The 17,448-nt window shown below is 34.9% G+C and overlaps 1 protein-coding gene across 3 annotated transcripts in view; it reads left to right on the forward strand.

Moving 5' to 3' along the window:
• The window catches only part of PARP8 (poly(ADP-ribose) polymerase family member 8), a 183,809-nt gene that overhangs the window by 109,214 nt on the left and 57,147 nt on the right, over positions 1–17,448 (forward strand). For all 3 annotated transcript variants that reach the window (XR_009007117.1, XM_007195568.2, XM_057540280.1), the window contains 2 exons: positions 8,229–8,289; positions 8,724–8,814. Coding sequence is in view for 2 of the 3 variants with exons in the window: in XM_007195568.2 (XP_007195630.1) it covers positions 8,229–8,289; positions 8,724–8,814 (152 nt within the window). In the remaining variant the exon portion in view is untranslated. The remainder of the gene's footprint in view (positions 1–8,228; positions 8,290–8,723; positions 8,815–17,448) is intronic.

Raw genomic sequence — 17,448 nt, forward strand, 5'->3', positions numbered from 1 at the left:
ATTCCGTAAGTATTATAGAATGAATAAATGAAGAAGGCAACAGGGACTATCAATAAATTGTCCAGGGATTCCCTGGCGATCCAGTGGTTAAGACTCCGCGCTCTCACTGCCGAGAACCTGGGTTCGATCCCTGGTAGGGGAACTAAGATCCCCCAAGCTGTGTGGCTCGGCCTAAATAAATAAATAAATTGTCCAAAACAATGACTAATTTTTTAACTTCAGTCAGACTTTGGTTGAAAGCTTAAAACTTTAATCACAGTAGTTTAACCCTCTCCCCCATGAAAGAAAAATGTCTGTATATGATTAACTCAACACAACATAGAATTTAGCTGCTTTTCATTTGAAATATGTATTTTTGTTTAGAGAATCACTTTACCACACATTGATTGCTTTTATAAAGTTTTTTTACATATATTTCCATGCTATCTAGGCCTCAATCATATCATATATATATGTGTATATATATATATATGAATATTTTTGTTTCTTCAGCAAGCATTTGATAATTTCTTATGACATTACTATCATAAGATAAATACTTATAAGTTCTATTAGTATCTTCTATTATTAATAAAATATTGATAATTTATGGACTGTTGAAATTAGATAAATATCTGGAATTTCATTCAAGTGAAGTATCTAAAGTCATAAATAGTTTTGATTATTTTCCCCTTGCCTCTTTCACTTAGGAGTTTTGATCCAATTTAACTCTCAATGAATGCAAGCCATGTTCTTGCCTGCTCTAGGTTTTCTCTAACTACAGAGGATGTTTCCAGAATAAATAACCTCCCAGAGGCCTCATGATATAAAGGGAAACCACAGCAGGACTAGTCTGATTTACTTAAAATAAATAAGAATGAATTTACTGTCTGGTCTCAAATACTGTGGCTTGGACACATGGGAGAAAGGAGTAGTTAGGCCTAAGATCTTGGAGTCACCTTCTTTGCAAAGTTTTAAGTCTGTTGAAAACAGACTGTTCTAATTAGCTGTTCTTTTACTTAATTGAGGTTTACAAGAACTTAATGGAGTTTGAAGAGCAAAAGTACCTCAATATGCATAATATGCTATTTGCTGTCATTTTTTTTAATGTGACATCTAATGAGAAAGGCAGCTAACCACATCTAAGTTCTTTTTAAGAGATGAAAATAACAGAGATTGCCTCAATTGAGGCAAAACTCTCTTTTAGTAGGTTGAGGGAGGCTATAGAAAAAGTGACCGATGATGAATTTATTACTTAAGTAGGGAATTTTAGCTCTACCTGGCCAAATCATTCAAAAGCAGCATTCTGGCTGGGTTGAACCGTGCTTGGAAACATTGATGACCATTCTGATTCACAGGCTCTTGTGCAGGAAGTGAGTTAGGTCTCTGGGGAAGCATGGTTAGCCCCCCCGATCAGTCTGCATGTGTCTCCTCTTGAATCATGCAACAAAATGAGGTTATTTTATGTTTTTATTATAAATTTACTCCTATAGTCATGTATTCATTTAAAAAATGATGAGTGCTATTGAAAACAATTTGAGATTAATATTTTTAGAAAGCAGGGAATTACAAATCACAAAATTCTCATTTGGTTGGGAATGAAATGATTCTGATAATTTGCTGATGGTGTTTCAAACTTTTACCCCAAATAAAATATCCTTTGCTTTATGATCATCCATCATCCATTTAAAGAACTGAAGGCATCTGAATAATATTCTAATCTTTTTATTGTGGCTAATGTTAAAGTAGGTTGGAAGATTGCAAGATTGTGACTATTCTGCATTTTGATCACTTTTTGTGGTTGGATGATTGTAGTTTTGGAGTTGATGTTTTGGAGGACAGGGCATGCAGAGGATTTTTTTAAGGTTTAAGGAAGCTATACCACTATATTCAGGCCCACCACCCAAACATATATCTCATGGAAAAGAGAGAGAGAGAGAGAGGTTGAGAGAGAGAGAGAAAGAAAAGGAAAGAAAAAGCCACATAAATCAGGGTGGACCACTTTAATTTCTCTGGATTTCCATTAGTAGTGAGCCAGTAGGACTACTTAACAAATCTCTGGTTCTCCTCTTCTGGCAGATGGCAGGATTGTATTTCCCTACCTCTTTTTTTTTTTTTTTTTTTAATTAATTAATTTATTTTTTCGCTGCGTTGGGTCTTCATTGATGTGCGTGGGCTTTTGCGGCGAGCAGGGGCTACTCTGCATTGCGGTGCGCGGGCTTCTCCTTGCAGTGGCTTCTTTTGTTGCAGAGCACAGGCTCTAGGTGCATGGGCTTCGGTAGTTGTGGCGCACAGGCTCAGTAGTTGTGGCTCACGGGCTCTAGAGCGCAAGCTGAGCAGCTGTGGCTTCACACGGGCTTAGTTGCTCCGCAGCATGTGGGATCTTCCTGGACCAGGGCTCAAACCCGTGTCCCCTGCATTGGCAGGCGGATTCTTAACCGCTGCACCACCAGGGAAGTCCCGTCCCTACCTCTTATAATATCAGTAGTGGACACACAGCTAGTGTTGGCCAGTGAAATGTGAGCCGAAGTGCTAGTGTGTGAGTTCCCACATCTTCAGTACTCCATCACTCTGGGCCCCTTGGCGACTACAATGAATAGCATTCTTTCTAGTCCTCTGATTTCATAGTAAGCAGGAAGTGTGAGTGAGATATAAATCCTTTTTTTGTGTGTTAAACCAGTGAGATTTTGAGGATGTTTGTTACTACAGCATAACTTAACCTACACCGAAGTATGTCATTCGTCAAAAGATCTTGGGTTGGATGTTTGTAATGTCCTTTGCAGCATACTGATTCTCCCGCTTCTGCCTCTGGAGCCTACGGAAAAGCAGTCTGAATTGAAAACCAGGGGAAAGTGATGGCAGGAGGCACACAGAAGAAAGAAACAAAGAGAAGACTATTTTTCAAAAACACTGGCATAAAATCTAGATGCAAGCTTCAGAATGTGAGATCCCAGACAGTCACCTCTACTTCCAATGCCTGTGCTTTCCTCAAGCAAAACCAAGGACTTTTAAACGGAGGGCAGAGTTGTAGCAAGTGTTTACACTGTACCTCTTATACACTGTTATTTTATATGGGTTTCCTTTCTTATCTGGATCTAATTTTTAAATTCTTCTTAGCCCTGTTGTCCTTTAGCGAAATTTATAGCTACCATGAATACAGTCTTGCAAATGCTTTAATCTGCCAAGACTTCTTCCCAACTACTGAGTTTGCATATTTCTTGGCCCATTCACAAACATCTCTCCCACACTGAGCATGAAACACACACTGAGTAGGCATGCAGAGATAGACACACAAGCTGTTGAGTTTCAGATGTCATAGGAAGGTGTATGTTTCTTCACAAAATATATTTCTTCTCAAAATATAACTGACTAATTGTTGAAAGCAGAAATAACTAAATAGCAATAGAGGTTTATTTCCCAAGAACTTGTGATAGAGTTTCATGTATGTGTGTGTATGCATATAATTTCCTTGACAGTTGATAAGGGAAGGCTATCTATCTGAAATATATTTTTGTAACCAGCACAGTCCTGCTAATTTTGATCAGATAGTATTATAAAACATCACAACAGTATAATAAATAAGCTGTGGTTTTATAGAGAAAGGAGGACCAACATAGATGGTCTAACATTTAATATATTGTAAGTATGTATGTGGTATCATTAATGAGGATGTTGTCTTGATTAGTTCCACTAAAAAACAGGAGAATGAATTGCTAAGAATTCTAACACATAGTGCCCTCAAAAATGCATGTTCATAGAAAAATATATTTCACACATATGTTCTTAAATGAACTAGGTCACATGTAAGTAGTCCAAATCAGATGGCTAGATTTCAAGATATGTCAATTCAAAGACTAATAACTCAGATGCTAGAAAGAAATTTGTGGAGCAGTTCTTCTCAAACCCTCAGTCCCAGAGTGAAACAACTGCATCAGATCATTTCTGTGTAGTCTCCCTTCTCTTAAAAAAGTATTCAAGTTCAATTTGATGTGATCTTTTCATAGTGAATAAATATAGGCAGTGCATGGAATTGTTTTGAATTATTATAAACCCGATACAGCATTCAGTACACAATCAGATATCAAGATTCACAGTTCAAGTTGCATTCGTATTTCAAGCATTCGCCTTGATTCTGCATTTGCTAATCATGAGATCCAGAGCTACTGAAAGATACTCATACAGAAGCAATCCTGATGACTGGGCCGCTGCATCTGGACGGACTGTAATCACGCTTTGTAATCTCACAGTAGGAAACGTGAAATTACTGGCATTGTATAAAAAGGGCATCACAAGGGAAACTGGTTTGCATATACACAGTGTTGTTGTGAGTTCTTTGAAGTGTGGCATAAAAACAAAAGTGTAACTATTTACAGATCTACACCTGCAGAATCCAGTTAATTGCAAACCTTTAATGCCTCTGCCTCCTTAAAATTCTGTATATATGCTCTGCTATGGTGAAGAAGAACACTTGTAACCCTTTAGTTACTTTTTTTTTCAAAGAAATTGATAGTATTGGGAACTGGGAGAATACTAACTTTTAACCAAAAAAAATGTTGAAAAAAATCATATAAAGAATAATTCAGAATTCACATATTAAAGGTTTTATAAGGAACGTATATCACATTCTGATCATAACGTTATGTTAAATTCTGTTGAAATGATCTGGAAATCTATTTTTGAAGAAAACAGCTGTGGGTAAGGTTTGTGCTGACTTTTGTTATCTCTGATTCCTTTTTCTCTGCCTCTAAACATACCAAAGTCTTGCCATCATAAATAAATCCAAAATTATTCTCCCCTCTGAAATTGGCAAAGATGGGAGAAAAAAATGCCTGGTGATGATGAGGATGTGGAAAATGGTCACTGGGGGATCCTTGCTGGTGCAATTATAAGTTGTTTTAACCTTTTAAAATAGTAACTAAACAGTATATATTAAGACTCCCAAATATAGTTATACTATTTATTTTACTCAGTAATTCTAGAAATTATTCTCTGGGAAGACAGCTGCACATTGATTTTTATCCAGAGAGCTATTTATCAATATTTATAGTGTAAAAAAATTGAAAGCAACCTAATGTTGTATTACATAATTTTATTCATATAAATACAGACATTTAAATTTATGGTTTTGAAGAGTATTCCACAATATAAAAAAATACTCATTATAGAAAAAGTGAAAGAGCAGAACAAAAATCTTTGCATACCTTATTATCCTTAATAATAATCATGTGTATTACATGATATATTAATATATGAAAGAGACTGGAGTGAGGTATAAGCAAGAAGAATTGTTTCTGAGTGACTGTGTTACAAGTTATCTATTGTCCGTTTTTCTTTTTCTCACATTTTATATAATGAGTCTATATTACCATTGTAATCAGAAAAAGTAGATTTTTTTTTTTTTTTTTTTAAAGTTTTACTTGATTTATTTATTTATTTATTTATTTTATTTTTGGCTGTGTTGGGTCTTCGGTTCGTGCGAGGGCTTTCTCCAGTTGCGGCAAGCGGGGGCCATTCTTCATCGCGGTGCGGGGACCGCTCTTCATCGCGGTGCGCGGGCCTTTCTCTATCGCGGCCCCTCCCGTCGCGGGGCACAGGCTCCAGACGCGCAGGCTCAGCAATTGTGGCTCACGGGCCCAGCTGCTCCGTGGCATGTGGGATCTTCCCAGACCAGGGCTCGAACCCGTGTCCCCTGCATTAGCAGGCAGATTCTCAACCACTGCGCCACCAGGGAAGCCCGAAAAAGTAGATTTTTTAAGGAAATACATAACATTTTTTAATAAAATAAATTTTATCCACAACCTATAGTTAATATAAAAGTACTCTTTCTACTTTTTTGGTTTTCCTATTTCTATTTTATCTAAATAAAGTGTTTTAGTTTCCATAGTGTTTTGGTGATATGCTTGCTCAGTGAACAGTATATTTGGAACATTTCCCTCAGGATACTAAATGTTTTTATATCAATATTTTTAATAATGGGTAATTTAAAAAAATTATATCAATGTGCCATCGTTTAAGTATTTCCTTATTATTCAATATTCTTTTTTTTTCTAATTTCTACTCTTACATACATCCTTCTAGGTAAAAGTTTGCACGTATTTGTTATAATTTTCTTGGGAATGGTTGTTGTCAAGGCCTCTTTGCCTCACCAAAATGTCTTTTGCACATCATTAGTGATCTATCCTCATCATTGTATTTAATGGCTCTCTTTTAACATGCCTGGCTGTAGGTATTTGACTTCTTATATTATGAATAATTTGCTGGTGTTCAGGGTCAGCAAATTATGACCACTGGGCCATGGGGCCTGTTTTGAACAGCTCATGGTGTTTGCTTTTTTAAAGGGTTGTTTAAAAAAAAAAAAAAAACCCAAAGAAAGAGAAATATGCAACAGAGACTCTATGTGGCCTGAAAAACCTAAAATATTTACTCTTTTGACCTTTATAGGAAAAGTTTTCTGAACCCTGAAGTAGAGGCATAAAAGAAATGGTTCTTGTGCTTGGTCCTTCTTCTTGTCTTAGTTTCTGTATAATTTCGTAACTAAGTTGGCATACTTTTGTATCTAAATTTGCATATATGTCTAAATTTGTAAAGGGTTATACAGGTTTTTATCCTTTATGAATAGCACAGATGTTTTGATGCAGGCAATTAAAGAATTCCTATGTGAATAATTTTATCCCTTTTCTTCTTTATGTAACCTTTAAAAATATGACCATGAAAAAACAAAAAGTAATTTCATAAATAGTGAAAATGTGCTCAGTGTTTTGATATATTTTTAAGGAGAGGATGGAGAAAGCATAGAGGCTGAGTTATTATTTTCTAACGTGCTGCATTTTTTTGGTCATTGATATCAAAAAGCAAAAGGACCCTCTAGATTCCTTTATTCGTCAAATTACATAAAGCCATTTAATCATTAAAAATGCCTTCTCTAAACCCTATAAAAGTGCCATAGTTTTGTACTCTGTTAGCATTATTTTCATATATCATACACAGAAATTTTCATTGAGTACTTACTATGTGCCAGATACTGTACTATACAATTTTGAAGTTGAATATGAGTTCAATGCCTGGCTTCCCACTGACTTCTTATCTGCCCTTTGACAACTTGTTTCGCTTTCCTAAACCTCAGTTTCCTCATTTGCTAATGAGGATAATTATAGTATCCCTGTCAGAAGGCTATGATGAGGACCTAATGAGATCATCCATTAATGTTTGACCTGGTTTCCAACACAAAGTGATAGTTTATTGAATATTGAATCGGCTAAGCACTTGCATAAGTAAATAGGATACGTGTATTCACATCCCAGCTCTGCTACAAAGTGATGACAGGTGAGTTACTTTATTACTCTGAGCCTCAGTTAATGGACATATAAATTGTATTTATATAAATATAAATGGTAGTAGTACCTATAGTGCACTATGATCGCATGTATGCAAAATCCTTAGAACGATTTCTGGCATGAAAGTGCTCAATAAATATTGGCCATTAACTTTTGTAATTTCTGTTATCTCTATAGTTTTCTCCTTCACTATGATTTGTATTTGTAACTTAAGAAATTTATTAAAATATCAAAAATAGGGATGTGTGTATGGAGAATACAAAAATTGCTGTTTTTATGATCTTTGTTAACTGTATGCTAGTTTGTGGCACTGTGTTGGCTGGAGAAAAGTTGGTCTCCATAATGTCTTTATGTGGAATATACTGTTGTTACTTGTTTTAATTTTGATACATCAGACCTTTAGAGCTGCCTGTCAAAACATAGTGACATTTAAGTGGCAGAGCACCTGGACCAGTTTCAGAACCACCATCTAACGTGACAGGAAAATTTATGGGCACATTATTGTGGCAGTCACTTATCCCTCCACCCCTTCCTCGTGTCAGAAACTCCTTTCTTGCCCTTAGAGGCAGCTCTTCATCTTCAGAGAGTACAGTGAAAAGTGAGTGGTCACATAAGAAGATTGTTTAATTTGTCACAGAGAACTGGGAATGTTTGAAGCTATGAACCAAATAACTCTTGAATTTATGTATGCATTTGCCTGAACATGAAGATGGAAAGATATCTATATGGTATAAAGAGGTCACATAAGACCACAATCCAACTAAATTGAGTTAGTTAATTCACGTCCACAGTCATTTCTGAGCTATCTGTGGAAATCAGAGATGAAAATTCATGATTAAATTTTAATTTAAAGTAAGCTAGGACACCCTATCTTTTAAGGAAAACGAAAAAAATAATGTTAATCTTTGCTTTCAGGGAATATGGAGCCATTGATGATGTAGATATTGATCTGCATATTGATGTTAGCTTTCTTGATGTAAGTATCAGTTGAAGCAATATGATTGGTACATTTAAAAAACACACTTTTATTCTTGGAAGAAATTTAATTTTAGTTTCTCTTGTACATAATACTATAAGTAACATAATGACTGTTAAAGTGATTTATGAAGAAATGCTATGAGTTGTCAAAAAAGCAGAGATTTTATATACATGTATATTTTTTCCATCAGTTCTTGTAATATATTCTGAAACTTATGGGCTTGTAGTATATCATTATTTCTTAAGTTTTCACTTTAATTTTCAGATTTAGAAGGCAAAAGTTAAGAGTACTTTGGCTTTCTTTTCACAAGCGAATATGTTTTGAAATAACTTATAGGCCTTAATGATTTAAAATAAGTTTAAAAAATTTTATCTGGAAAAAAAATCAAGACTCTAAAAGATGACTAATTCATCTTTCAAATATTTGCACAGGAGGAGATTGCTGTGGCATGGGAAGTGATTCGAACAGAACCTATAATTGTCCGACTACACTGTTCACTTACACAGTATTTAAATGGCCCAGGTTAGTTTTATTTCTCTATTATTTTGAATGTTCATTAGTTGTGCATTGTGCATTAAGTAACATGACTGTTCATTTGGTAATTCTGAGCATAAATGCAGCCATCTTCATAATGATACTTAAATATACTTGCATCCTAACAGAGGTGCTTTATGACCAATATAACTATTGGAAGCAGAAACATATAACATTTAGTTTTATAGTTTTCAGAAGTTGACAAGTTGCTGTGAAACAAACATAATAAAACCTAAAAGAGAATTTTGCATATAATAGATTCTCAGTAAGTATACTTAGGGTTGCCCTTAAGTTTAATTATTTGTGTCTCTGAACCTGAGATTTAATTTTAATGTTTACTTATCTCACCTTTGATTACTGATGAATTTAGCCTAAGTGTAACATATTTCTGTTTTTGAAAATGGAGATCATAATAATATTTTTGATTTCCAATACCTGAAGGGATGATTTTGCTTTATCTCAAGGAATAGTTGTTTATAACACAGGACCCTATTATAAATCTTGCTAAGACTTATTGGGTTTAAATGTTTTCTCTGCCTACTAACACACTCTCTCTCTCTCTCTCTCTCTCTCACACACACACACACACACACACACACACAACTGCATCTACTCATATTATTGCAGTTATCTACTGCTGCAGAACAAACCACTTCAAAACGAAGTAGCTTAAAACAACTTCTCTCTCACCATTCTTTGGGGCTCAACTGGGCAGCTCCTGCTTGGGGTCTCCCGTGCCTTTGCAGTCAGATGGTGGGTGGGGTTTATGTCATTACTGGCTCCACTAGGTTGGATGCTCAAGATGGTTGGACTTCAGATGGCTAGCAATTGATACAGGTGTCATTTCGGGACCACGCAGGGCTCAGCTGGGGCTATTAACTAGAGTCTCTCCTTACACACGGCTTCTTCGTGTGCTTTGGGCTTCTTGTAGTATGGTGGCAGGGATCTGAAAGCAAGTGTTCCAGGAGACAGGGTGTGCTAAAAGGCTCAACGGCTCTTTCATTGTATTCTGTTGATCAAAATTGTCAATGAACCCACCCAGAATCAAGGGATCAGGACATAGACGGCACCTCTCGAAATTGTGGCCATTTTTAATCTGCTGTGCACACATTACCGTGGTCTCTGCACATTTCTCTTTAGGCATATCAGGGAACTTATATCTACTGTTAGTTTTCATATAAGAAAAATATTTGCCCTTTCAAGTTTCTGAAATATATAGGAAAGTCTCTCATTTTGAAAATGTCTCTGTTGTCACCATTTTTAAATTTTTGGATAATGTATTCTACTTAAATAATCAACATACAGTAACACATAGTAACTGATGTGATTTAATGCTAGGCAAAGACAAATAGATGTTACATATCTTTATTTTGATTACTTCAAATATATAGAAATGTAATAAAGAAGAAAAATAATTCCTCATAATCCCTCTATCCTGAGAAACCTGTAAATCACTTGGTGTTGTTTCTTTTTTCTGTGCACATGTGGTTTATTTTTATAAAGTTGACATCAAATTGTATAGATATCTGTGTGCTTTAATGTTATGTCATGAGCCTGTCCTCCAGTCATTAAATATTCTAAAATGGAATGATTTGTAATATCTGCACAATATTCTAGCCTATAGGTGTATGTGTTTTTGCTGTTTTCCCACGTATTCTACTGTATTACTAATATTTTTCTTTCTTTAGTGATTTGAAATGTACTTATTCTATTTTATTCTGATGGTGGTTAAAAGCAAAAGAAGCCCTCATGTCTGGACTTTTTTTTAATTAATGGGGTTAGGAAGAAAATTGGGTCATTTAATCTCTACTCACCCCAATTCCATCTGTGCGAGATGACTGTGGCATGCTTTTATGTAATCTTACCACTGTTACTCATGTGTTTATGTAATCTTGAATTTTAGGCAGAGATTTTCCATTCACAGTATCTCTTTAAAGATTTGTCACATTTGCATGGTTTTATAAATATTTCAACAATTATATTTTAGTTCACGTTTAGATCATTTTATTGCTCAATACTATTTATTTAGTATCACAATTCATCTGTAATTTCTTATTTTTCCATCTTTGTTAGCTGATTTACATGTTTAATAGTTTGCTAGCCAAAGAAACGTGAGGGTTATGCTTCATTGTTCATACCTAAGAATGAACTCTTTGTTTTGTGAACGAGACAAACTTGACCAACTATAAATTTATGGGCTCATAACAGTTCCCCCCAAAAAGGCAAAAGTGCTTTAAAATCTTCTGCTAGTCTGTGTCTGAAGTGTTTAACTTTGTTCATTTGTAAGAAATCTATCTTGGTTTTGTTTATGTTTTGTTATGTGTACTTATCGAGGTATTTTTTTCTCTTTCTCCTTGATATTACTCTTTATATATTTGTTTTTGATTGGTATGCTTACCTTCTTTATCTGCTTGCCCCAATATATGTAGATTGGATCTAATTCCCATATCCTCCATGCTGTTTATCATTTCTCTTAGTCTTTCATCCGTCACCTCTGATTTTCCAAGTTTTTTTCATTTGTCTTCTATTCCATTGAGTGAATTTTTTTCGTAATTTAGGCTTTGATATAATGTTCCCCTTCTATTTTTTATTTTACTACAATCTCTGCTGATACCATATTTTCCCCTCTTTATTATCAATTGCTTTCATTTTATTTATGCATCATTTTGAATTTTGTTCACAAAATCAATAATCGTCCAAGAATTATAATTTTGTTCCTATAGATGAGAGTTCTGTTTTCCTCAGAATTCAAGCAGTGTCGAAATGCACTTCTTTCAGAAATTAGTGTGATTTGTGTATAATTTCTTCCGATAAGAAGAGTAAAGACTCTTTATAATGAAAACAGGAAATACAGAGACAGTGTGGGGAAAAAAAAAGGATAGTAAAGAAAGAGAATTCCAGGGACTTCCCTGGCCGTCCAGTGGTTAAGACTCCGTGCTTCCAGTGCAGGGGGTGCGGGTTCGATCCGTGGTCGGGGAACTAAGATCCCACATGGTACGCGGCCAAAAAAATAAAAAATAAAAAAATATTAAAACTTCTTTAAAACAAAAAGAGAATTCCACATTTACTCATTTACTGTACTCTAGAGTTAGTTCTGATAAGAATTGAAGAAATACACCTCCTTATCCAATTTGAAGTTAAAAATAAAGATTATTTTTATTGTACATGGGGAAATATACTTTAAAAAGACAAGGTTGTTATGATTCTTATGGTACTATATATTTTTTCCAGAATTGCTGGTATATATGTCTAGTTTATGATCTCAAGGACAGGGCTGCTTTTAGTTTAAAGTGATAAATAGCTGATGTTATTAAAAATGTTTGCCTGTGCAGATCATCTCATTATTGATACCTCTACGTTTACATGACCACAGTGTGGGACTAATTTTCACGTATCTTGAGCGACCCTCACTTATTGCCAACCTAAATTATGAGACAAGGAAAAATTGAACTTTTACCTTTTGTAAAACAGAAAATATTTTACTAGTATATCTTTCTCATTCTATTGCCCCCAAAACTGAATGCTGTGGGGAATTTGGTTGAGGTAAACTTTTAATTTTGGAAGAATAGACATTTCTATAATATTTATTACTTTTCCTATAAAGGAGCATTTATTTGTAGATTCTACTTTTAAATGTTGTACAGTTCTGTGTTTTTGGTTTTTGGTTTTGTTTTTGCCTTAAATGACTGATTTTAGCTAAATTTATTCCTGAATATTTGTGTATTACTTAACTTGTTTGCTTAATGGCACTTTTATATTCCAGTTTATTTTCTAACTGATTGTTTTGGCTATCAAAAATCTATTACCTTCCTTTTTTAAATTGTGGTAAACATAATATAAAATGTACCATTTTTAAGTGCACAGTTCAGTGGTATTAAATACTTTCACATTGTTGGGCAGCCATCACCACCATCCATCCCCATAACACCATGTGTTCTTTTTTTTGTTTAACATCTTTATTGGAGTATAATTGCTTTACAGTGTTGTGTTAGTTTCTGCTGTATAACAAAGTACATCAGCTATATATACATATATCCCCATACCCCTCCCTCTTGTGTCTCCCTCCCACACTCCCTATCCCACCCCTCTAGGTGGTCACAAAGCACCGAGCTGATCTCCCTGTGCTATGCGGCTGCTTCCCACTAACTATCTGTTTTGCATTTGGTAGTGTATATATGTCCATGCCACACTCTCACTTCGAAGGAAGAAAAGAATATATGGTAGACCTAGGTTTTATATTTCTTGTGAACCCAATCAGGAACTAGAATATAGTCCTATGCATATAATATATCCTTAGAAAATACTTAGCAGTAATTTGATAATTATTAGCATCATGATTTAAATTAGTAGATATAGTACAGGAACAAATTTTATTCTGTATGTGACTTGCTTTTCATATGATGGCATACAATTACTTTTGTTTACTTCTCACCAACCATCTTGTACGTTGCAATTTGGAGTTTTAGTCCTCAGCATTGAAATGTTTTTGGTATTTCTTCCTGTTCCAGGACAAAAATCAGAAAAATAAAAGGTATTTGTTTAATAAATTGCTGTACTTAAAAAAAAAATCTATTACCTTTACAAACATTTAAAAAAATTAATCTAAAACATTTTTAGGTTTACAGAAAACTGCAGAGGTAGTGCAGAGTCCTCATACACTCTACATCCAATTTCACTGATTACTAACATCTTATATGAATACATTAAATACAATAAATTACAATAATTAATTGCATTAATTTTAATAGTAATAAGAATTTTGTCACTTGAATTTTGGAATATTTTTAGAAGTAACATCTTGTTAGCTCTTTCAGTGTATTCCAAAATTTGGGGTCATTCAGATTTTATACTACTAATTGAGTCAATGTTGGTGACATTTATTTTCTAGCCATTCATAGTATGAATAAGTTTTGGCCTTTGTATTATTAATTTATAGGATAATTAATATATTCTGGATAAACAGTTGTGTCTATTATATCTCTTCTTTCTCTCTCTACGTGTCTTATACAATTTTCTTCAGTGAAGATTTCAGTTCTAGTGTGTTTTGGATTTTTCTGCATTTTTTTAAACCAGGTCCCTTTTGTTTCTTTGCCTCCATCTTCCCAGTTACTTTTTCCATCTGCCTGAGAAGAGACTGTGTCTTCTTAAATCTTAGAGAGAACACACTGTGTTCTAGTTTTGTCATCTTTTTCTTTAAAAAATAATTCCCCTGAGTTTTCAAGTTAGGATTTTTTATTCACTTTTCTATAGCCTTCGGTTTGGGACACGTGGGATTGGAGTGATGTACTCTCTATGTTAAGGATTAGAATGTTTTCAGGAAAGAAACTGATGGGTGATGTAACACCCATTTTCTTTGATCAGTGGAGTGTTTGTATCTCAGACTAATGGCCAAGATGGTGAGGCAACTGGGGATACCAGCCTGGTTTACTATGTGGAGCATGTGTGGTCTGAGAATGTCCTATTAATAAGACAGTCTTTGCTCTGTCTTATTAATAACTAACAGTTATCCCAACTGTTAGTATGAATGGTGCTACCCATGCTCCTGTGCAATATCATCCTTTCATTTGCATGCTAGCGTCCATCTCCTTTCACCTAATTAAGATACCCTTCAGCAATTCTCTCTCTCCTTCTTGTACTGTTCATGTCTCTTTCTTCTAAAAGATTTCCTTCAGAAAAAAAAAAAATTCCTCTCATCTTTAAAACAAACACCTTTAGACCTCAAATCATTCTTAACTTAGTCCCTAACACTCTGCTTCCCATGACTGTTAAATATCTTCATTAGAGTTGTCTCTATTAGCTTACTTCAGGTTTTTTTTTGAAATTCTATTTATTTTTTCTACAGCAGGTTCTTATTAGTTATCCATTTTATACATATTAGTGTATATATGTCAATCCCAATCTCCCAATTCATCCCACCACCACCACCTCCCCCCTGCTTTCCCCCCCTTGGTGTCCATACCTTTGTTCCCTACATCTGTGTCTCTATTTCTGCCTTGCAAACCAGTTCATCTGTACCATTTTTCTAGATTCCACATATATGCATTAATATATGATATTGTTTTTCTCTTTCTGACTTACTTCACTCTGTATGACAGTCTCTAGGTCCATCCACATCTCTACAAATGACCCAAATTCGTTCCTTTTTATGGCTGTGTAATATTCCATTGTATATATGTACCACATCTTCTTTATCCATTTGTCTGTCGATGGGCATTTAGGTTGCTTCCAAGACCTGGCTACTGTAAATAGTGCTGCAGTGAACATTGGGGTGCATGTGTCTTTTTGAATTATGGTTTTCTCTGGGTATATGCCCAGTAGAGGGATTGCTGGGTCATATGATAATTCTATTTTTAGTTTTTTAAGGAACCTCCATACTGTTCTCCATAGTGGCTGTATCAATTTACATTCCCACCAACAGTGCAAGAGGGTTCCCTTTTCTCCACACCCTCTCCAGCATTTGTTGTTTGTAGATTTTCTGATGATGCCCATTCTAATCAGTGTGAGGTGATACCTCATTGTACTTTTGATTTGCATTTCTCTAATAATTAGTGATGTTGAGCAGCTTTTCATGTGCCTCGTGGCCATCTGTATGTCTTCCTTGGAGAAATGTCTATTTAGGTCTTCTGCCCATTTTTTAATTGGGTTGTTTGTTTTTTTAATATTGAGCTGCATAAGCTGTTTACATATTTTGGAAATTAATCCTTTGTCTTTTGATTCATTTGCAAATATTTTCTCCCATTCTGAGGGTTGTCTTTTCGTCTTGTTTATAGTTTCCTTTGCTGTGCAAAAGCTTTTAAGTTTCATTAGGTCCCATTTGTTTATTTTTGTTTTCATTGCCATTACTCTAGGAGGTGGGTCAAAAAAGATCTTGCTGTTTTCCTCTATGAGTTTTATAGTGTCTGGTCTTACGTTTAGGTCTTTAATCCATTTTGAGTTTACTTTTGTGTATGGTGTTAGGGAGTGTTCTAATTTCACTCTTTTACATGTAGCTGTCCAGTTTTCCCAGCACCACTTATTGAAGAGACTGTCTTATCTCCATTGTATATCCTTGCCTCCTTTGTCATAGATTAGTTGACCATAGGTGCATGGGTTTAACTCTAGGCTTTCTATCCTGTTCCATTGATCTATATATTTTTTTTGTGCCAGTACCATATTGTCTTGACTACTAGCTTTGTAGTATAGTCTGAAGTCAGGGAGCCTGATTCCTCCAGCTCCGTTTTTTCCCCTCAAGACTGCTTTGGCTATTTGGGGTCTTTGTGTCTCCATACAAATTTGAAGATTTTTTGTTCTAGTTCTGTAAAAAATGCCATTGGTAATTTAATAGGGATTGCACTGAATCTGTAGATTGCTTTGGGTACTTTAGTCATTTTCACGATATTGATTCTTCCAATCCAAGAGCATGGTATACCTCTTCATCTGGTTGTGTCATCTTTGATTTCTTTCATCAGTGTCTTATAGTTTTCTGAGTAGAGGTCTTTTACCTCCTTAGATAGGTTTATTCCTAGGTATTTTATTCTTTTTGTTGCAGTGGTGAATGGGATTGTTTCCTTAATTTCTCTTTCTGATCTTTCATTGTTAGTGTATAGGAATCCAAGAGACTTCTGTGCATTAATTTTGTATCCTGCAACTTTACCAAATTCATTGATTAGCTCTAGCAGTTTTCTGGTAGCATCTTTAGGATTATCTATATATAGTGTCATGTCATCTGCAAACAGGGACAGTTTTACTTCTTCTTTTCCAATTTGTATTCCTTTTATTTCTTTTTCTTCTCTGATTGCCATGGCTAGGACTTCCAAAACTATGTTGAATAATAGTGGCAAGAGTGGGCAACCTTGTCTTGTTCCTGATCTTAGAGGAAATGCTTTCAGGTTTTCACCATTGAGAATGATGTTTGCTGTGGGTTTGTCATATATGGCCTTTATTATGTTGAGGTAGGTTCCCTCTATGCCCACTTTCTGGAGAATTTTTATCATAAATGGTGTTGAATTTTGTCAAAAGATTTTTCTGCATCTATTGAGATGATCATATGGTTTTTATTCTTCAATTTGTTAGTATAGTGTATCACATTGATTGATTTGTGTATATTGAAGAATCCTTGCATCCCTGGGATAAATCCCACTTGATCATGGTGTATGATCCTTTTAATGTGTTGTTGGATTCTGTTTGCTAGTATTTTGTTGAGGATTTTTGCATCTATATTCATCAGTGATACTGGTCTGTAATTTTCTTTTTTTGTAGTATCTTTGTCTGGTTTTGGTATCAGGGTGATGGTAGCCTCATAGAATGAGTTTGGGAGTGTTCCTTCCTCTGCAATTTTTTGGAAGAGTTAGAGAAGGATGGGTGTTAGCTCTTCTCTAAATGTTTATAGAATTCACCTGTGAAGCCATCTGATCCTGGACTTTTGTTTTTTGGAAGATTTTTAATCACAGTTTCAATTTCATTACTTGTGATTGGTCTGTTCATATTATCTATTTCTTCCTGGTTCAGTCTTGGAAGGTTATACCTTTCTAAGAATTTGTCTGTTTCTTGCAGGTTGTCCATTTTATTGGAATAGAGTTGCTTGTAATAGTCTTTTATGAGCTTTGTATTTCTGCGGTGTCTGTTGTAACTTCTCCTTTTTCA

Source organism: Balaenoptera acutorostrata, chromosome 2 (genome assembly GCF_949987535.1).
Source record: "Balaenoptera acutorostrata chromosome 2, mBalAcu1.1, whole genome shotgun sequence".
In the NCBI taxonomy this organism is placed as follows: domain Eukaryota; kingdom Metazoa; phylum Chordata; class Mammalia; order Artiodactyla; family Balaenopteridae; genus Balaenoptera; species Balaenoptera acutorostrata.